Raw genomic sequence first — 22,159 nt, 5'->3', positions numbered from 1 at the left:
CGGGAGGAGGGGGGGAGGGAGGAACGCGAAAGCATGGCAAAGCGCTGAAACACGCGTCTCTCTCCCTCTCTCGGTTGTCGCGCGACCGCCCCGTGAAGAGGGTGATCCGGGTATTCGCGACGCGCTCATCGTCGACGACCGCGACGAAGCGTCGACGGAGGAATCATCGACCGATCTCGGGCGATCGAGAGGGGGGGGAAGGGGCGGGAATGTCGCAGGACGCAGAGTGCTCGTTCGCCGGCTGCGCGCTTCGCAGTTCGAGTGTACTCGAGGCTTTGAGTGAGTAAACCTTTCCGGTCTTCGCCTTCCTCGTCGCACGGAAGGTTCGCTTCCGCGTAACCGGGACGTCCCGTATCTCCGCTTCCGGTTCTTCCCGCTCCGCGGAATTAGCCGGGGGGGGGGACGACACCGTGAAACCCCATATGTAAAATGCCATATGTAGAGCCACGTGGTACGATGTCACGCTCCACTTGCATTCTGACAATTTCCCTTATATTTTTTCCCGCTTACCTGTCACGCTTTTCTCACGTATAAAAAGATGAATAGAACAGACAGGTATTGCAGTTTAAGAGGTTTGATTTTCGATCTTTGTCTAGTCTCGTTAATAAAAAGTTGTCATATTTGTTGTTTATATTTCTATTTAAAAAGAAAAAAACTGAGAAAATAGGTGTAAAATGTTCATAGATAAATTTTTTTCAGTCATTGTTTTTACTGAAACGTCTGCAGTTTTCACATAAATTCCATACATATTGCGTTGAAATTAATATCTCTTGGATATAGAATTTTCTAAGTTAACGATTAGTGTTCTCTCGATTATTGGTTTATTGGAATATTCATGAAAAAATGTCGAATTTTAAAGAAATTACGTAATAAATACTCAATACGCAATCGTCTATTTCATCATAGCCGATCGATGTGTCAACAAAATATTCAGAGTTCACTATACTTTGCATCTTACTCCATGTCGTAAAATTGAAATTTCAAGGATGCATCGACAGATACTTTTATAAAAAAAATTACATTTTACACATTTTAATTAAATATCGTTACAAAATAGAAATATATAAGAATATTCCTCTAATTTAGTTTACAATACCCCCTTTTTCCTGCGCGTATTCATGTCGATGTCACTGTAATTTTTCCAAATTTTCCTCGAGGAGCGTACGCGCTTAATTAATTTTATTTGAAGGAGAATCGCCTGATTTTATCGAGCGCAACTTTAAATATCCGCGCCACGAGGAGAGCATGCAACGATGGCGTTGCATGCAATCGCGTTGCACTTTAGTTTGACATTTCGACCGCTAGGCGGTTGTCACCTTGTACCTGGCTGCGATTATTTAACTAAATAATTGCAAAGTTGTATTAAAAATCCTACGTTGGATCCCGATAATGGTCACCCGCGATAGTCGATATTTTTTAAAATTTATTCTAAAATTCGAATGCTCGAGATCGTGGTTTGGAATCGTTCTGAAAATCTGCATTCGCTATCGTAGTGTTTCTCGCTAGTGCTTGTGTACGATGCAATTCGTATATAAGGATGAATCGCGGAGATTGCTTATGGGTAGTCTGGTGCTTCCCAGGGAAAACTACGAACGCAGATATGCGGCCTTCTTCGCTTTATAATAACGATGTCTCTGTTCAGCATCATAATCCAGTACTCACGTTCAGTTCGAAAACCACGTGCGTACAGGTTTGAAACTACAAAAAAAAAATCGGGTCGGTATTGCTTGTTTGTCATTTAAAGAACGACTGAGGAAGCGAAAATTGACTATCTCTTTTGCAAAAAATTACAAAAAATTTTGCTCTCTTCCAACATCTTGACAGTAGATACGGCGTGGCGAAAAGTAATCGTATTCTCGTGAATTTTGCGAAAACTTATGTATCGTAGATTTTTATATATTTGTGAAATCATTTTTTATATAATTGAAAGATCATCTTACATATACTTATATAAAGATTTCGCGAGTCGGTTATTTCTGTATCTGACATATGTCCTCTTTTTTTCGAAGTATCTATTTAGATTCTGACTATTAAGTATCTATTTAGATTCTGACTATTAAGATTCTGACAGATGTAAGTTTTTTAGAAATCTGAGGTTTTTAACGATATTTCCTGCCACGTGGAATAATAGACGTGCCCTAAACTAACATTGACCGCGGGAACTCGATAAAAGATCCGGCTTATTTTGAGATCCGACAGTGACCGAACAGTAGATTTGAGTCACGAACACGCGATATCTACGCGCCAGAGGAGGGAGGAGGAAAAGGTGCAGGGCGGGAGAGAGAGACGATTCTCGTCGAACAGGTCACCGATTGTCTCGCATTCTATCGAACAGGCGTGCGTGACACGTTCGGTATGAAATAAGACGTTTGTTTTCTCGCGATTCCGAGAACGAAGTCTCGTCTCGAGCGAATTTAAAGTGAGAGAAACATTCCCGGAGAGCGTCAGCTGATTCATTCACAAAGCGTACGTCAACAAGCGCGGTTCCCGCGCTTTTCGTCGCCAGACTCGGGAAGACGATCGAGTGACTTATGGAGCAGGAAGACATGAATGGAAATGAAGAAGGAGATGCGAAGAGCGAGCGTGGCACTCCGGAAGGCTCCTTCGAGGACTCGAACGCGTCCCTGGAGATGGAGGAGTCGGAGATGGGAAGAAGGACGAGCATTTTCAAGTATTACTCGTACAAGAATACGGGTGAGTCTCCTAAGTGCAGATAACGGTGAATCGGATTTGTGTTAATAAACGCTCAGATAGCGCTCAGATAGAGTATATAAGTATTTTTAAGTGCAAGGGAAGCTTAGTTGATAGTGTAGTTTATCTCGATTATCGCGAAAGCGATTTAGAGATCGATCGCTTGCGCGATCATCAGGATCTTATTTTTCCCGGTTAGTCAGCAATATTTAATATCGATAGAGTAAATCAATGTGTCGCCTTTCATCGTTTGACTAAATCGACTTGGCTGTCATGCGATGATACAGAATTCAAAGTCGATTCTATGCATATTATTCTGGACTTTAGACGTATGTCTAATGATAATTGAATGCGTAGATAAGAATGACGATGTAACTTTTCTAAACATGATTCACGTAAAATAATTTCTTTTGTGCTCGTTATAATTTTTTCTTTCGTGACATTTCATCCAATTATGATTTTCTTAGTTTTTATATTATTTTCTTATATTATATTAATTCTGGGAATGAAAGAACGAATAAATTCGAACATTTTTATTTACTTTACGCTGAAGTTGAATGAAAAAAACACACTTTGTTATTGACTATTCATTAGTTATGGTGACTGCCTTCAGCAGAATCGAATACAACACTTGACATTCTTATTGCGCAAACATTGAAGAGGTCTTTAATCTTTAAAAATAAAAACCACTTCTTGTTCCTTAAATAATGCAAGATTTCGCAGAATTATTGTAGTTTTATCGTATTTTTCTTTGATTATATCTGTGCATTTTTTTTGTGAGAAAAAAACATTTACACGATAAAGAGATCTTCGTTTAATTAGAGAGAATGATTTTAAAGAAGATAATTGACCTCCTCTAAAGATTACGTAATCATCGGTACAAAAGTATGTACAGATGCCAATATTTTCATGGCCACAGTCTTAATCCTGCCTCCTGCCAGAAATACAACATGATACACGTGTCATGTTATTATAGTACACATAAAGTGTCTATACTAAAGTTTCGATGTGATATACTAACGTTCTAATGTAATAAATCACCAAAGAATTATGATGTATTCGAGTTGTCAAAACTTATATCGCGTGTTGCGTTTATCAATTCACTTCCGTGCGCGTAAAATATAAATTTAAAGTAGAATATAAATTTCTATATATATATTATGAATATATTTTTAACGAACGTTAGACGTAAAATTAACATATGAAGATATATAAAACTGACTTGACAAATATACGAAAAAAAAAACATACTTTTTACAATTTATATAAGAGAGAATATAAATATTGGATAGAGTTTTTCATAAAATTAATTGAAAATTTTATATATATTATGTACAGAGAGAGTATACCAGAGTTGTACAAATTTCGCAAAACAACACATATAAACAAAAGACCACACAAGCATATATTTTATCGTTACGAGCGATGCAGAAAATTCTGGGAAGCAATTAATTGATTACGTACACTGTCGAAAGCGTGTGTGGGATATTAAGCCAGTTTAGTTATGATATCGTAATGAGTATGATATTTTTTTTCGGGCCGTACAAATGATAAACTTTGCAGATCAACGGAGATATATAGAGGCTCGGTTTTATCGGAATATTTTATTTCGAATTTTATTTCGAAACCATGAGGCACAAACATACTATTTCTTATTTATTATTGTAATAATATTCCAACTTATGATATATTTTTTGTGTATAGCAGTACTTAAAGCTGAGATAGCAGCATACAAGATTTAAAAGATCAATTATGGTATTGTATTAGTAGTTAAATGACTGTAGTTAATATGCTCTAGCTAGATTATTAATTTTTTAAGAAATAAAGGGGAAATTTGTTATTAAAAAGAAAGAAAAAGATAATGTACCATGTGTGTCTTTAACAATTAAAATACCACTGAAAAGAATCAAAAAATTTAATTAAAATCTAAAAATTTAGGAAAGTCGAAAACAAGAAAATCGAAATTAAATAGATATTAAAAAGATATTAGAAATAGAAATTGAAAGATCATTTGGAAAAAAGACTGATATATTACGATAAAGAATAAAACTGGATTTTATGCAATATTTGATAAATAAAAAAAATTCAACAATAATAATATTTCATGAATTAATAATATTCTATGAATTAATAATATTATAAGAAGAAAGTTAAGTATCGAAAAAGAAGCACGAAAAAAGATTTAAAACAAAAAAATTAATGTTTTATTGTGATGTTATTTTCAATAATAGAAATAATAAAAACATAAATGATAAAGTTCTGCAATTTTGCATGGATTAATTTTCTTTCTCTTTTTTAGGATTCTTTGAGATTTTTTCTGAATAGTTATTTCACGGTTATCTTACTCCATAAAAGAATCTTGTGACGATGCATCCGATAAATTCTTAATTAATTTTTCTTTATCAATCAATATCTATATTCTCTCTTTCTCTCTCACATATTTATAATAAATTCTAAAAAATATGTACATATTTTGAGAAAATATATAAATATTTTGCACATTGCGATGACGCACGTGCTTTCTATCAATCAATCAATCGCGCGGGCGCGCGCTGTTTTGGTACGAAATGACGTCACGGTTCTCGCCATGTGGCCGACTTTCTTCATTCAAGACGAGCCGTGCTTACGCATCTTAGCCATGTGACAGCTTTGCGCGTTATAAGTCAAAGTGATGACGCGAGAGAAAAATATACAGGGGTGAGCGAGAAGGGTGAAAATAATTATTTATCGATCCGCGAAGATGTGGAAGAATCTTTGTATTTCTAATCTAATTGTGAGAATCGAACACATGATCACGATACAATCGCGATCGAAGATAGCTGTTAATGTTCGCCGTACAGTTTAACGACATGGAAATTTCCTTATCGATATAGGAATATCAGAAACACTGTCTTGCTTAACGATAACGAATCCAATTGAAAAAAAGACGAAAGAATCTTGCAGTGACGATAATGTAAGCTTATAATAGAATGCATAAATACAAGGTCGCTTATGATTTACGTAAATTCCTTGTAACCAGTTTTATGTAACTGTACAAAATAATAAAGAGCATATGTCTCTTCTAAGTTTCTAGTAACTTTTAAGTTTTATCTTAAAATTACGTGTAATAGATAGCAAATTTATTTTTTTTTTTCTTAATATTTTTTTAAGCTGCCATTAGTGGATTCTACTCAAGGCTTTTTATTTAAGAGAATTTTCTCTCTTTTTCAGATACGATGCCGAATTCAATAAGAAAAATAGGACCGCTTGTTGGCGTAATTGATGTCGGCACGCGGACTGTCCGTTTTGTGGTGAGAGAGTGCTTATCATAAAGTATAGCTCTTCGATATAACGTTATCAGCATTATATAATTTTCCATAGTTTTATATATTTATATATTTATTCAAGTTCAGAATTCAAGTGAGAATTTCAAAGCAAAAATATCGTGGCTTTCAACATAATAATCATATTGAAAAGCCGATATATTAATGTAATAAAGGGACTGGATATCGCAATTCTGACATTTAAATTTAGAATTTAATAACATTTAATTTTTTAAAATTTGTTTTTAAAATAATTATTTTTTAGATATATAATTTATTAAATATTTCAGAATTATTTCTGAAAATTATAGGACATGTATAAATATTTTATCGTTTTTTTTTAAATAATTTTTTTAAATTGAGAATAATTTTATAAAAGGAATTATGTTTCTGTAGGTATTTAATGCGAAGCATGTTGCGGAGGTTGCATCTCATCAAATAGACATTGAACATATCAGTTTACAAGAGGGATGGATGGAGCAGGATCCCAAAAATATCCTTATGGCGGTAAAAACTTGCGTTGACAATGTAAATCACAAATTGAATATACTGGGTATGAAGATTGATGAAATCGTCACAGTGGGCATCACTAATCAGAGAGAAACTACAGTAATATGGGACGCGATTACCGGGGAACCGCTTTATAACGCTATAGGTAGGTGTTTTTTTGCGCTTCATTATAATAATTTAGCTACGAAAGAACAAACATTATCCTGAGAAAAGACTTGAAAAGTCTTATATATTAGACATATTGTCTTTAAAAAAAAAGTAGTTTAAGAAAAAAATATAAAGAAAGATTAATTTTTTCAAAGATCTTTGAAAAAAAAATAATCTTAAAAGATTCTACCAGGAAATGTTTAATTTCAGTGTGGTCCGACATTAGAACCGATGCGATCGTGGACCAGATCATAGCAAAGTTTCCGGATCAGAACAAGAATCATTTGAAACCTTTGTGCGGTCTGCCTGTCAGTCCCTATTTTTCCGCTTTGAAAATTCGCTGGTTGAAAGACAATCTGCCGAGTGTAAAAAAGGCAATTCATGAGAGGCGATGCAAAGTGGGAACTATGGACACTTGGATTGTTTGGGTATGTGAGACGAAGAGATATTTCTACATGTTAGTAGAAATTAACAGATATAGTTTGAATCGAGCTTATTTAATTATTATATTAATATCTGCTAATGTTTGGCATTAAAATAAAATTATCATTGATATCAAGTAATAATTGAATTATACAGTGTATTATAAATGTCATTATTTAACTTTCGAGATATCACAAATAAATTAGTATCTGGAAAAGCATTTTTAATAATCTTATTCTTCGATAATATATCTGACTGAGGAAATTAAAATCTTATGAAAAAAATTGCAGCGAAATTAATGTTAAAATTTGTTGTAGAACTTAACGGGAGGCATAGATGGTGGACTTTACATCACCGATGTAACGAATGCATCGAGAACCATGTTGATGAATATAGAGACGCTCTCTTGGGATCCCACATTATGCAGATATTTCGACATTCCTATGCAAATGTTGCCAGAGATCAGGAGCAGCTCCGAAATATACGGCAAAATTTCGATTCCCCCTCTATCTGGTATTCCTATATCCGGTGTATGTAAAATTTTACGATAAAAATTATATAGAGATAGGGAGAGAATACGCATTTTTCTATTGTCACTTTCTGTTTCTGTCAGATTCTAGGAAACCAACAAGCAGCTTTGGTAGGACAAAATTGTCTGAAGAAAGGACAGGCCAAAAACACGTACAGAAGTGGTTGCTTCCTGCTGTGTAATACGGGTCATACCGTATGTAATATCAAAATATTCATATAAAAGATTAAAAATATTTCATTAGATCACACATGCTTCTAATAAAATTAAAATGTTCGTCTGTCGTATTATTTTTTTAATCTTTTTTTTCCAGAGAGTATATTCGTCTCATGGATTGGTTACGACAGTTGCATATCAGTTAGGTCCAAAGAGCCCACCTGTCTACGCATTGGAAGGTTCGGTCGCGGTTGCAGGTGCAGCTATTAAATGGCTGCGAGACAACATGAAGCTCATAAAAGATGTTCATGAAAGCGAACACTTGGCGCAAAGCGTATTTAATACGGGGGATGTCTACTTTGTACCCGCTTTCACGGGATTATATGCGCCTTACTGGAGAAAGGATGCAAGAGGGTAGGTAAAAATTATTCGAATTATTTCCTGTATTTTTTTCTCTTCTATTCTCTTCGTAAATATATAAATATAGAAACTGAAATATTAAATTTGGACTTCTTAAAAAATATATTTAATAATATTGCTTATATATATAATGATATATTTAAAGTATCAAAAGTATCTTGTTTATTCGAAGGATTTTAATCCTGGATGAATTAGTAAAATATATATTTATATGTGTGTTTGAGAGAAATATTATTTTTTCTTTCAGAATAATTTGTGGGCTCACAGCATTTACTACGAAACAACACATAATCAGAGCATCACTTGAAGCGGTCTGTTTTCAAACTAGGGATATCCTCGAGGCAATGCACAAGGATTGCGGATTTCCATTAACGAAGTTAAATACGGATGGGAAAATGTCGACCAATAATCTTCTTATGCAACTGCAGGCCGACTTGTGTGGTACACCAGTATGTAAGTGTATTGGTTGGACTATATAACAGGATTTATGAGCGAAATAATACATTTATATACGTAATAGTATCCTATTTTTATGATTTTTTTTATGTTTCTGGCTATTATTAATTGTATTTATATTTTAACGTATGTGTGCAGTTAGGTCAACTATGCCTGACATGACAGCTCTAGGCGTAGCGATGGCTGCAGGACATGCCGAAGGGATAGATGTATGGAATCTGGAAGGTGAGGAAGTGGAAACAGTGCCATCCGATACTTTCTTGCCGACCACCACGTCGGAAGGTATAAAAATTTTCGAACTAAGGAATTTAAATATTTTTCTAAATATATAATTATATACTCTATACATATATAATATTTTCTATATTTTTATAAAAAACGATATTATTTAAGTGAGATATAATTTTTTTTTATAGAGAGGGACGCTAGATATAAAAAATGGAAAATGGCAGTGGAAAGAAGCTTAGGTTGGGCAATAGTAAAGAAATCTAACCAAATGACAGGTAAATGTAAAACTTTTGTACAAGCGAGAGAGATGTCTGATATAATTAAAGCTGCTAAGTCTATTAATAATTACATTAATAAATAAGATCTTTAATAAAAAGTCAGATGTAATTATAGTAATAAACGTTTACAAAATAACTTTTTGAGCGAGAATGTTAAATTTAAATCTTTGAATAAACATCAAAGTAAATTAAAGATGACATAATTAATATAAAATAAATAAAAAAAAATGTACACAATAATTTTTCCTCAAATCTTTCTAATATTATTTAATCTTGCTAATAGTTATATCTTGAAGATATAAATATATAGTTATAAATTATCTCTGATGATATTTGATAAGAAATATAATTGCTATTGTTTCTCGTTTTTTTTCACGTAAATTGTACAATTATATATGCAATATATAATATTTTCAATTAAATGTTTCAGATGAAAGGTACTACATACTAGCATCCATTCCTGCAAGCTGCTTTATGTTATCAAGTTTCATTCTATTACGATTAAGTAATTATATAGCGAACCGGTGACAGCAAATTAACATTATCGAAGCACAAGTTATCCTAGCTGGCAGGTAGCCCGATTCCAGAAGAAAATTTAGAAAAATGAAAAACTTTTAAAACTTGCTCAACTGACGCAGCATGTAAGTGATGCGTATGTTGATGAGTATTACGTTATGAAATGATTAGAGATCAAATTGCTGAATTAGAGATGCGATTTCATAGATTTTAGTGCGTTTTATCGATGCACTATATTCGATAATCAAAAAAAGGTGTATCCAGTATTCTGGTTTCCGAGCTTGCAAGTCTTATATAATAATAAGTTTAACGATGCAGTAAAAAAAAACTGTTTCGTTATAATGCTCATTTATATCTCAATACATAATTTCATCTTATAATCATTATAATATACATCCAGCTTGATATAGAATTCCATTTTTCCTTTAAAATAATGACATCACAGATTACAGAGTCTACAGAATATTACATTAGTTCATTAGGTTATTTGCACATAATCTCATATATTACTTTTTATTATTTATTGTAGAAAAACTCATTTGTATAAAATTTTAAATTATGTATATTATCATATTATTATCATATTATTGATATCATATTATATGATAATATTATGTATATTATGTATATGTATCATAATAAAGATACTTCCTGTTTCACTCATAATTTTTTGTTGATGCGAATTTTACATCTTTTCTCTTTTGAATTGTCAACATTATGAATGTTCTGGCTGAAGCGAGTCCTCAAATATTCATGCAATGTAATAGTTACAATATACATTCTCAATATTAATGTATAAGTGTTAATTGTAAAATTCGCTCACTAGTAAAGCTAATACTTCTCGACACTTGATGTAGAGAAACTCATTATGTTAAATGATTTAAAAAAAATAATACTTCTTTTATCTAAAATAAAGATAAAACTAGAGATGAAAATAATATATTGACTTTGATAATTTAGATAAAGAGAGGAAGAAGTAATGATTTCAATTAAATGATTATTTAGATACTATATGAATAAAGAGGAAGAAAATATATTGTATATTAAATAGAAGAGGGCAAGCTTATAGTGTATTAAAGATATCTGCATCTCGCATCTGTTGATGTTTCACAAGTGAAAAATATTGACTAAGAAAAAATTAATTCAAAGTAAATTATAATAACTTTTTAAAATAATTCATATATATTTAGTTGCTGAGGAACGTTTTCTAGCAAAATATCTATATTTTTCTAACGAAAATACAAATTTGAAATTGAGAAATTCCACACATAACACAAATAAATTTAAAAAAAAGCGTGGAATATAATTAAAAAATAAAATAATTTACATATATTTAGTTGCTGAGGAATGTTTTCTATCAAAATATCTATATTTTTCTAACGAAAATGCAAATTTGAGAAATTGAGAAAAATTCCACACATAACACAAATAAATAAAAAAAAACCACGGAATACAATTAAAGAGTAAAATAATCCGACAAATAGTTTTGCCTCTCGGGACAAACTTGACGTTTGAATCGCGCGCCAAGGCGCGCAGCGCCTCGCCGCGGCGGCTCCGCGAACTAGCGGGCGAGCAGCCCGCCGCCGCGCGCTCCGGCTCGCGCTCGGTCCCGCTCGCACGGTCGCGTCAGTGTCAGTATCATCGATAGTCGCCGCGAGTCGTGGAGCATCCGGCTTGTGGGGGACCCCGTCGTCGTCGTCGTCGCCGCCGTCGCGTCTCTGGCCGTGTGTATGTATGTATGTACATGTGCGTGTGTGCGTGCGCGCGTGGCCAAGTGAGATAAATTAGGATGCGGTATCGCGCGAGGTTCCGGTGCTGCGTCCCGTGCCCGCGGCTTCGCGGTGACGTTGTCGTGGCCGCGGCCGCGTCCCGCTGAGATATGCTCGACGGCGATCTTGGGCGATCCGTCGTACATTCCGAGTGACGTATGTGTGCGCGTGTGTGCACGGGTTAACCTCAAGTACAACAACGAGGGTGTGAAGTAAAAAAAAGAAAAAAAAAAAGAAGAGGAGGAAAGAGAGGAAGAAGCCAGGAACCGGTGCATGTGTGCGTGAGGGTGCGTGTGTGTGTGCGCGCGCGCTGGCAAAGAGAGAACGAGGAAGAGACATTACGCACGCACGCACGCACGCACGTACGTACGTCCGTGCATACGTCCGTTCGTCCGTCCGTCCGTCAAGATGTCGTCGTCCGGACACAGCAGCCGCGCTCGCGCCGTCCACTCCGTCGGCTCGATCTTCCAGAAGCTGCACGGCCGTTTCGCGGACGCGATGACGCCGCCTAAGCTGTCGACCGACAAGCGTACCCTGGACAAGACCTGGAAGCTGATGGACAAGGTGGTGAAGCTCTGCCAGCACCAGCGCATGAACCTCAAGAACTCGCCGCCGTTCATCCTCGACATTCTGCCGGACACGTATCAGCGGCTGCGGCTCATCTACAGCAAGTACGAGGACCGGATGCAGATCCTGCACAGCAACGAGCACTTCTGTGTCTTCATCAACAACCTCATGCGGAAGTGCAAGCAGGCGATCAAGCTGTTCAAGGAGGGCAAGGAGAAGATGTTCGACGAGACGTCCCACTATCGTCGTAACCTCACCAAGCTCAGCCTCGTCTTCAGCCACATGCTGTCCGAGCTCAAGGCGATATTCCCCAACGGGGTGTTTGCCGGCGATCAGTTTCGCATCACCAAGGCGGACGCGGCCGAATTTTGGAGGGAGCGCTTCGGGAACAGGTACGTTTCGCCCTTTATCTTTCCTCTTCGTCTCGTTCGATCGCGCGATCGAACGACGAAAGATCCTTGCGACTTTACGCTTATCTCGGAATCCGAGTCTCGTCTCCGGGAATCGCGGGATCATTGCACGAGAAATGCTCTCATTGAGAAGTAGCGGATTCCTCCGTTCGTTTCGTAAAATGCTCGTATTCTCGTCTTCGCGGAATCCGAGATTACGTTAGACTTCTCACATTCGAGAAAAATTTATACGTTTACTGTACGCAAATTGATATACAGTAGACAATTGTTATTGACAGTTAAGAATGAATGGATACTATGACGTTAGCGTTTTAATATAATATTTAATCTGAATGATAAAGACGTCGCAAAAGTCACAGAGGAGAATTGAGAGGAATATATGTACACATTTAGAGCAATATAGTTAGATATAATAGCAGTTTTTAAAATGATAGATATACCGGGTGTTTCTTAATAAGTGCGAAAAATTTTAAGAGATGATTCTTTGCCGAAAATTAAGGGGGGTTTTTCATAAACATTAAAAAGTTTATATGAATTCTAATAAAAAATTTTATATGAATTCTAATAAAAAATTGAATAGGGGTTGCTAGTTTCATTCCCTTAACAATATGGGAGGCTAAAAAAATATTAATTAATAACCTTTTTACTAGTAAAAAATATCCACCTAATTTCATTTCTTTAACTTGTTCCAAATTTGAGAAAAAAATAAAAACCTAATTCTTCCCCATTTTTGGAGGAATGTAACTCTACAGGGAGGCATATAAGAGTATATGTTAAATAATGTTTATGTGAAAAATTTCCCTTAATTTTCGATAAAGAATCTTCTAAAATTTTTTGCACTTATTAAGAAACACCCTGTATTTATTGTGCACAAATTGATATACAGTAGGCACCAATAATACTTTAACATATGAAATTGGTCGCATTCGAGACTAATAATAACTTAATAAGAACTAATCATTATTAATTCCGAATACGACCAATTTCATATGTTAAGGCATTATTGGTGCCTACTGTACAGCAGACAATAATCGTTGCCAGTTAATGATGATGAATGGATACTGTCAGTATAGTCGCAATACAAGATACCATGACGTTAGCATTTTAATATAATATAATATAATATATATATATATATATATATATATATAATATTTATATAATATAATATTTAATCTGAATGATAAAGATATAAAAACGTGCAAAAGTCACAGAGGAGAATTAAGAGAAATATATGTATTTATTTAGAATAATATAGTTAGATATAAAAGCAGTTTTTAAAATGACAGATATAGAAAGACGCGATATGTCAATTATGGCAATTCGGAAAAAGAAAAGCGAGAAAAATCGAAAAATGAAGAAGGAATGAAAGGAAAGGGAGGGAATTGAAATATCTTACTGCAGAAAATATGAAAGGAGCTTTGGAATTTTTGATATGTAAATTTTCGAACACGCTTCGGAATCTCAAAATTCTCGAAGATTATTAAAGGTGTAAAATGACATTTCTATCATGACATTTCACCGATATTGTCAATTTTTGTATAATGTTTAATTCGAGCTTACATTTTTATAGTCGAGGTTTTAAGGAATTTATTTCGGGACGAGTTCTGAAATATAAAGTGCAAAAATTTTACAATTCCCAAACGAATTATTGAGGTTTGAACGAATGATAACTTTTTTCACGAGTGTATTTTTATATAACATTTATATAACATTTATATAACATTTCTTAGGATTGTGAAGCTACTTGTGTTATGAAAGTTGAAGGAGTTCTTGAAAAGTTTCGCAGTCTCAGAATCTCGGAATTGGAAGATCACTCTATTTGAAGAATGATACCTTTTTATTTTCCACAAAAACACTGTCAACTTTCGCGCGATGTTTGGTTCTCAGGGTCGACGAGTCTTCCATTACGTTTCATTCATCGTTTATCGAACTGTAAGAAAAGTCCGTCGGTCTTTCGCAGCAACTTTGTAGTTACCAACCTACGAGAATTCCACGGTAGCTCCACAAAGAGTGTAGCTGCTCAATATTTCTTACAAGCGTTGCGAATTTTCGAATTCTATTCGATATATTGTCTCCGAAACTTTATCATACACGTCAAAGTTCGACAAAGGTTCATCGACTTGTATGAAAGTTTCGGAGATCAAGATTTAAAGTCCTTCGAGAATTATTGCGACAATAATAGTCAGTCTTGACGCTTTTGTCTAACTTTTCTAAGTTCAAAGCATAGTCTTAATGAATGTACATATAATATAATTCAAATTAATTTTTTTAATTCTCTTTTTTTTTCTGATCTGTTCTACCTTACATTTTTAATCGTACACTTTATTGCAACAAATTTATAAAACGCGATGATGAAGGCGATGACGAAATTTTTCGCGATAAACCGGTGGTCTCTTGCATCTCGCGCCAAGTAAACAAGTAAATTCTCCGATGAAATATTAGAGGAAAGATACTTCAAAACCGACATAAATCTTTTAAATTAATGTACCTCTATTTGCATTTATTAAATGCTGCACTTTAACAGAAGCGATGTAAATGATTTGATCCGTTTAGTTAGTTTGTTTAATGGAAGCTCATAATATTCTCTGTACATTCATTATTCGTTTATTTGCTAAATCAGCTTGTTATCAAGAGTTCTTCAATATATTTTCCCGCAACACTTTTTTCAATGTGAATTACATGATTTGAACGGTGCAACGATAATAGAATATTTTTAAAAAAATATTATTCTACGTGGATTAAATCCACTGCATTTATTTTTATCTTTTTTCTACCATATTTGATTTTTACTATTTGATTTTTACCATATTTCTATAGTTTTTCTGCAAATATGTCAGTTGTAGAGATGAATTTTTCTTCGTTTTTAAAAAATATTCTATTTGTTCGAAAGTTTGAAACTAATAAAACCATTAAAGTAACCAAAATTCAAACACGATCTGACAGCGAGAAATTTCTAATAAAATAAATATATCTGCTTGAATATAAACTTTTATTTTAAACTTCAGCTACGTAGGAGGAGAGCGAGGCACTAGAAACAACGTGATACGCCAATTTTGATGCTTTCCTTTATTACGCGCTCGTTTATCACTTCTTTCTCCCTACTTAAACTTTTGTTTTTTCCCTGTATTTTCGACACGGTTCACAGGATACTTGTCCGCCCACGTGCGAACCTCTAGGTGCCCTTCGGTTGAATGTGCGTAAAAACAAATAATAAAAGATGCGCGAGTACAGTTCGCACGTGCACGCACCTAACCTAAAATCGTGCGCATGATGCGGTGAGGGGGAGGGGCAGAGGGCGGTCGAGGGGAGGAGAGAGAGAGAGAGAGAGGAGACCAATGGAGGAACAGAGAGCCGCGCGCTGACGCGCGAGCGAGCGAGACAACACCGGACGTCTATCGTTGATATTGACATTATTATCGTGCACCGAAAAGCGGGACACGTCGACTCGTGTGCACACGAGTCGTGGACTCTATAGAGAATGCGTTTTATCGACCGGAAGTCGCGCGCGACGCGTTCCTCGCCTGCACGTGCGACGCGCAAGGTGATGACGTATCGAGAATTCGCGCCAGAAGCAACAACGATGAATTTATTTGAAAAATCCCTCGAATATTTTTTATTTTTTTCCTTTTTTATTTTCGAAAAAAGTTGTGCCATGTTATCACGATAGGCGCTTGGAATGAAATAGAATATCCTCTATACACGAAAAAAAAGGACATTCTTGTGTTGAAAATATTTTTAGTTTTAACATGGAAAGCTTGAAATGAGATTATATTGCGTTAATTAAAGGAAAATATAATTGCTTGAATAATTGCCTACTTGAATGAAGCCATTTTATATAGTTCAATCAAGAAAAATATATTCTTATGATTTAAGATTTAATTTTCATGAATGGAAAAAAAACAACGTTGAATAGAAAATAACATTTTTAAATCAAAGATTATAATTTTCTTAAATTAAATAATTATATATTCTTGAGGTAACAATTACAATATTAAAATAAGACTATAATATTGTTGAAATTTAAAATTGTTAAATTCTTCTAAGAGAAATTGTTAAATTGTTCTAAGAATTATAAATTGTTGCGTATATACGCGTTGTTTAAGTATATTAGTTTTGATTTAATACTTATTTTTTTCCGTATAGACGTATTTTATATTTAATCAATATTAAATTATTTATCAATATTTAATTATTTTTTTATGAGGAATGAGATACTGGTTTATCTCTAGGAAACGCCCTCTGTATATGTATTTGAGATTTCGAAGAAAAAAAAGATGGAAAATGTGATGCGAAGTATCTGTGTAATATTTGTTTATAGCGAATAATGTGTTTATAATTATATTTAATTAGAATTAATAATCATTAATAGTTTTAATATAAATTTTCTTGAGCTTTTTTTCCTGTAAAGTGTAACAAATTTGATTAACAATGAATTTTCCTCTTCATCGATAATGCCGAAAATAGACAATCAGGTTTTTCTCGCAACACTTTGCTATTTTTTCGACATTACATCTATTATTTGTAACCAGTCGGCCAGAAGTACTTTCCTCCTATTATAAAGCATAATTAAAATTTCACAGCGCGCTTGAATGTTACTTTTATATCACACGAGATAGAAATTAAAAAAAACAAAAAGAATTATGTGCATGTATTCTAGAAAAATGGTAATATGTAAAGTGTCTTGTTGAAATATATATATATATATATATATATATATATATATATATATATATATCGAGAGAGAGAGACATATTTCGATGTCATTTGCGAAAAATCGAATCGATAAGAGCGTCGTAATCTCTCTGACGTCATCGCGTGTGCTTGACCCGCGATTTAAATGCATTCGACGGTAATAAATAGCGGAGAGGATGCTCTGTCTGGTGTCGGTATCGAACTTTGCGGTTTGCACTATCGTCGTACATATATGTACACACGCTACAAAGAAAGCTACCCATATGTCGTGTCATCGCGTTCGAAACGGTAAACGCATTATATATATTGTGGCCGACAGATATGAGCCGCCGTATTAGCGTGAAATAACTTCCGGCCTGACGATTTCCTTCCTCGTTTCGGCTTCGACGCATCCGGCTTGACGAACTTGCCGTTACTTGCCGAGAAATTTGCCATAATATGTTCGCGGATGCACGTAAGATTATCTTAACTCTACAGATATATCCGAGGACAAAGAAGAAAATAAATGTGTTTGTACGATAATATCCTTTTCCGGACGCGAAGCTCGTCGCTCGTCGACATAATTTAATAATCAGTTATTATTATTTAATAATTAGTTTTCGAGGATCGTATAATTGAGATTTAAAAATTATGATGTAAAGAATAAATAGTGTAAAATTATTTGTACGCAATGTGTGAGATTCACACATTGTGCATGAAAATTGTGAAGATATTAGAAAAAATTAATTGCACGTAATTTTCTCATAAAATAATTGTAAATACAGGATCAGATTTTCATCCTCATTATAGTAGCCAAGGGTTAATTTTCTATCGATTTCACCGGAGTCGTTAAGTATTAATATAGTGGAATATTAATAAAGTGGCAGCACACACATGATGCAAAAGAACACACACATACACACATACACACAAGATGGAAAAGAAAAAAAGAAAGTCGATAAAGCTGACATTACTCGAACATATAATTTTTAAAGCGCTCTTCAGTAATTTTTGCAATTACATGTTAGTCATTTGATTTTTTAAATTCCGTCAATTTTCTCAAATTAAATATGACTTTAACGTAACGTTACTCATCAAATTACGAAATATTTGATTGAAAAAGGTCATTTCCTTCTTAACATATATGAATATTTAAGTAAATGATTATTTTAATCATTTTATTTTAAATATTATTATATTAATATTATTATGTTAATACACTTTAAATAAATTATACATGTACATATGGTATATATAATTACACACTATATGTATATTCTATATTACATATAATATATTTATATTATACACAGAAAAAAAATAAGTGTCAAATCAAAACTTATATATTTAAATTAACGCGTTCATTGTTTCGTATATATATACGCAACAATCTACACAATAATCTTCTTAGAAGAATTTGATAATTTTAAATTTTAACAATATTATATTATATTATTTTATTTCAATATTATAATTGTCATCTCAAGAATATATAATTATTTAATTCTATTTTAATTTTATTTTAATCAAGAAAATTATATAATCTTTAATTTAAAAATGTTATTTTCTATCTAACATTGTTTCCTTTCCATTCAAGAGAATTAAATCTTAAATCATAAGAATACATTTTTCTTGATTGAACTATATAAAATGGCTCAAGCAAGCAATTATATTTTTTTTTAATTAACGCAATCTAATCTCACTTCAAAATTTCCATGTTGAAACTAAAGATATTTTCAAAACAAGAATGTATTTTTTGTATTATATTGCTACATTAATTTTCGAGATTTATCATGTCTCGATGTTAAAGTAGAAAACCTCCGAACAAAGAAGGGGGAGGATCTTCTCGATATTCGCATTCTAATTTCGGAAACGGATCCTATCGCGTTGCTTCTCTCGCGAATCCCCGCATCTTGCGAAACTCCGTCTCCGTTTCCGGCGTACACACATACGCACGCGTTACATCCGGCCTTGCGACCTTGCGACCACCCGCGCGGATCGTCCCCGATACAGTATCGACCGTTATCCCCGCGCGGATGCGCTCTTTCGGTATTAATGGGAAAATGTGGACGGGAATACCGTGTTCTCGTCTCGCATCTCGACGTCGCAGCGATGCGGCTAATGTAACAACGCGACATGCGGCGAAATGGCAACTCATATGTCGCGGCCAGTCGTTCTATATAAATAAACGGCGAGTGTCGAAACGAGTCTCGATTCATGAATGACCGCCTGGCCGGCGTGGTGTGACGTACGTATTTCGTGCACGCGCTCGACGAGGCGACGTCGAATCTCGGACATGCGCGTCGACGCTCGAACCCTCGTACGTGCGAACGCGACTCTCCTCGATGTGCAATCGAGAGATTAATAATACTCTTTATAGATAATAATAGAAACTATTGTATTGGATATCATATATGCAGATGCGTGAATTTTTCCGGGTGTACCAGGTATAAATAGATTTTGATACGAGGTTTTTGATAAACTCCCCCCCCCCCTGATAAACCCCCAGGCCCTTTGCGAGGTCTGAATGGCTCAATGATAAGAGCAGTCGCCGGGCGAACGAAAGACTTGAGTTCGATTACAAATTCAGCGACCTCGCCCCGATATTTTTCTCGCCCACGCTTCGTCAGGAAGGTATAAAGAGGGATTTATTACGAATCTTTGAGATTTATTTATACTTAATGTATGTGGATCAAAGAAAATGCCTGCCCTATGCATATTAATTAGTGGAAAGTCGGAGGAAAATTAATTTTCTGTGACATTTATGCACTATCGTACCACGTCTGGTTTTTAATAAACTCGGATATTCAAATTTTGATATAATTTTTAAGAATACTAATCGTGTTTCCATCTTCTTCACTTTTGGCTTTTAGTGAAAAAAAAAACGAGATCAAAGATTACATTGCACAGAGAATGCATTGAAAAAGGCTATATTTGGCTCTTCATTGTTATCTTTATGATACAATAATTTAGAGAGAATTTCGCCGATACTTTTATACTTTAGCAACATTGTGAAAAAATTGCAATATCTTGGGCCATTTTTTATAATAATGATACAAATAAATTATGTAATGAAAATTATGTAATGTTGCAGAGAATGTCAAAAGTTCAATGAAAAGCGTAATGAAATATATTATACAGAATTTGTGCGAAAATTGCGTTTAGATGGTTTTTATTCAATATTTTTATTTCATCTCGAGAATTGTATTTTTAAAAGAATATATTTTAAAATTATACGTAATGTTACAATTTTCTCCAAGTATTTAGATTAAAATAATAAAAAGAGAGCAACTTTTTCCATGAATATTATCAAGCGAATTCTCTTTGAAGAGTGATTATGTTTCGTGTGTAAAATAAAATATTTCTCTCGAATTTTATAAATATATTTTATATATAGAATTTTTTTATGTTAGCATGAATATCGAATATATCTAATATGAAATTGGCCCACCCAAAAGTTTTTTTTTGGATAACTTTTTTATTAGGAGTGTGCAAACAAAAATAAAAAAACAATATTTAATCGAATCATGAAAAAAAATCAATTATTTTTAATATTGGAGGGTTATTAATATAACAAGAAGTTTTATAGATCCAACTAGAAAATACTAACCAAAAATTTATGGTAAAGTCTATTAAACGTTCTAGTTATAAAAAATCAAGTCTTATCGTGATTAGAAATTTTGATTTAACCAAAATCCCTTTTACGAGATACATCTTTATAATCAAACGATTTTTTTCAGTGCAGTATCGCGTGTTGGTTTTTCTTGCAAATTTCTCTCGTGAGTGCACACATGTTTCTCCATCGGAGAAACGACTTCGCATTTCGCTTGCATAGGATGCGGATGATTGCGGCGCGATTAGCGTACGAGCGAGCCGCCTCGATTACGCCGATGCGCGAACCTTCAGCTTCCGGTCAAATGATCCGCGAACATCCGGTCCCGGCGTGCGCGTACACAATGCCGGGCTCTCTTAAAAGCCGTGTGCAACACGCCTTGTGACAGTGTCGTAACTAACCGGGGACCATGCCCCCGGATCGCTCCGAGTTTTATCTTCCGGTGACTAAACGAGGTCGGACAGAGGGACATCATTTGTAACTCGAAAACGTGCACAGAGAAAAATATCACTCTACTGCCAAGAAAAACGATTACTCAGTCTATTTTTCTGTTTTTAAGCAATAGTTTTTTGCAACAAAAAAATATTCTTGATAATAGTCGTAAAATATATCACAGGTGTTGGAAAATCATTATCACGCAGACAAAAATAAGTGTCAAATCAAAATTTATATACTTAAACTAACGCGTTCATTGTTTCGTATATACGTAACAATTTATAATCTTCTTTGAAGAATTTAATAATTTTAAATTTCAACAATATTATAGTCATATTTTAATATTGGAATTGTCACCTCAAGAATATATAATTATTTCATTCTACTTTAAGAAAATTATAATCTTTGATTTAAAAATGTTATTTTCTATCCAACATTGTTTCTTTTCTATTCAAGAAAATTAAATCTTAAATCATAAGAATATATTTTTCTTGATTGAACTATATAAAATGACTTCATTCAAGTAAGCAGTTATTCAAGCAATTATATTTTTCTTTAATTAACGCAATATAATCTCATTTCAGAATTTTCAAGTTAAAATTAAATATATTTTCTAAACAAGAATGTCTTTTTTTCTGTGCATATATTTGCAGAAGAATTTATTTTCTCTTCGAGAATATTGTAAAGTTTGTAGAGAAAAATTAAACTTACTTTAAGCAGACTAAATTTTAATTTAATATTCTTGACTAAAATGTTGCATTTATAGGATTCAAAATATATTTCTATTAAATTTGCTTGTGGTGAACTCATGATATATTCGCGGATATACAAACTTGTGATATACTTAAAACATGTAATATTTACTTGAATACAGTATACATTTTTCACACATATACACACACATATACACGAATCTCGTTAGTTTCTTTAAATTTTTTATGAAAAGCTCTTACCTTGAAAAGGATCTGGAATATCATACGAATTATAATTTGTAAGCGTGAAATATTAATCTTCCGAGCAAGAACAGATTCCGCT

The 22,159-nt window shown here is 33.9% G+C and overlaps 2 protein-coding genes across 7 annotated transcripts in view; both read left to right on the top strand.

Moving 5' to 3' along the window:
• The first annotated feature begins 24 nt into the window (after positions 1 to 24).
• LOC105249220 (glycerol kinase) lies at positions 25 to 10,167 on the top strand. 2 transcript variants are annotated; one of them, XM_011254526.3, is made up of 12 exons: positions 25 to 279; positions 2,132 to 2,694; positions 5,902 to 5,981; positions 6,390 to 6,648; positions 6,861 to 7,078; positions 7,391 to 7,603; positions 7,687 to 7,797; positions 7,916 to 8,172; positions 8,426 to 8,631; positions 8,773 to 8,916; positions 9,051 to 9,137; positions 9,571 to 10,167. In XM_011254526.3, exons 2-12 carry the CDS (start codon positions 2,532 to 2,534, stop codon positions 9,666 to 9,668), a joined length of 1,836 nt encoding a protein of 611 aa, XP_011252828.1. In that variant the 5' UTR covers positions 25 to 279; positions 2,132 to 2,531; the 3' UTR covers positions 9,669 to 10,167. The 2 variants fall into 2 exon arrangements, with proteins under 2 accessions (XP_011252828.1, XP_011252827.1); XM_011254525.3 differs by having other exon boundaries at positions 2,087 to 2,694.
• A 1,113-nt stretch (positions 10,168 to 11,280) lies between these two features.
• The window catches only part of LOC105249224 (E3 ubiquitin-protein ligase CBL), a 31,515-nt gene continuing 20,636 nt past the window's right edge, over positions 11,281 to 22,159 (top strand). For 3 of the 5 annotated variants that reach the window (XM_011254534.3, XM_011254535.3, XM_011254533.3), the window contains exon 1: positions 11,281 to 12,384. In XM_011254534.3, coding sequence (XP_011252836.1) covers positions 11,834 to 12,384 — 551 coding nt within the window. In that variant the 5' untranslated portion in view covers positions 11,281 to 11,833. The remainder of the gene's footprint in view (positions 12,385 to 22,159) is intronic. The other 2 variants (XM_025408932.1, XM_025408931.1) reach the window with 2 other exon arrangements.

This window comes from Camponotus floridanus, unplaced genomic scaffold (assembly GCF_003227725.1).
Source record: "Camponotus floridanus strain SB8 unplaced genomic scaffold, Cflo_v7.5 scaffold24, whole genome shotgun sequence".
NCBI classification, from domain to species: Eukaryota; Metazoa; Arthropoda; class Insecta; order Hymenoptera; family Formicidae; genus Camponotus; species Camponotus floridanus.
The sequence above is the reverse complement of the archived record's forward strand: the minus strand, read 5'-3'. Positions and strand labels throughout refer to the sequence as shown.

Bases quoted from the DNA above. Each gene is read 5' to 3' on its own strand.
- LOC105249220 (XM_011254526.3), top strand. From the start codon at position 2,532: ATGGAGCAGGAAGACATGAATGGAAATGAAGAAGGAGATGCGAAGAGC. The intron at 5,982-6,389 runs GTGAGAGAGTGC...ATGTTTCTGTAG, and splicing joins CGCGGACTGTCCGTTTTGTG to GTATTTAATGCGAAGCATGT. The intron at 8,632-8,772 runs GTAAGTGTATTG...GTATGTGTGCAG, and splicing joins CTTGTGTGGTACACCAGTAT to TTAGGTCAACTATGCCTGAC.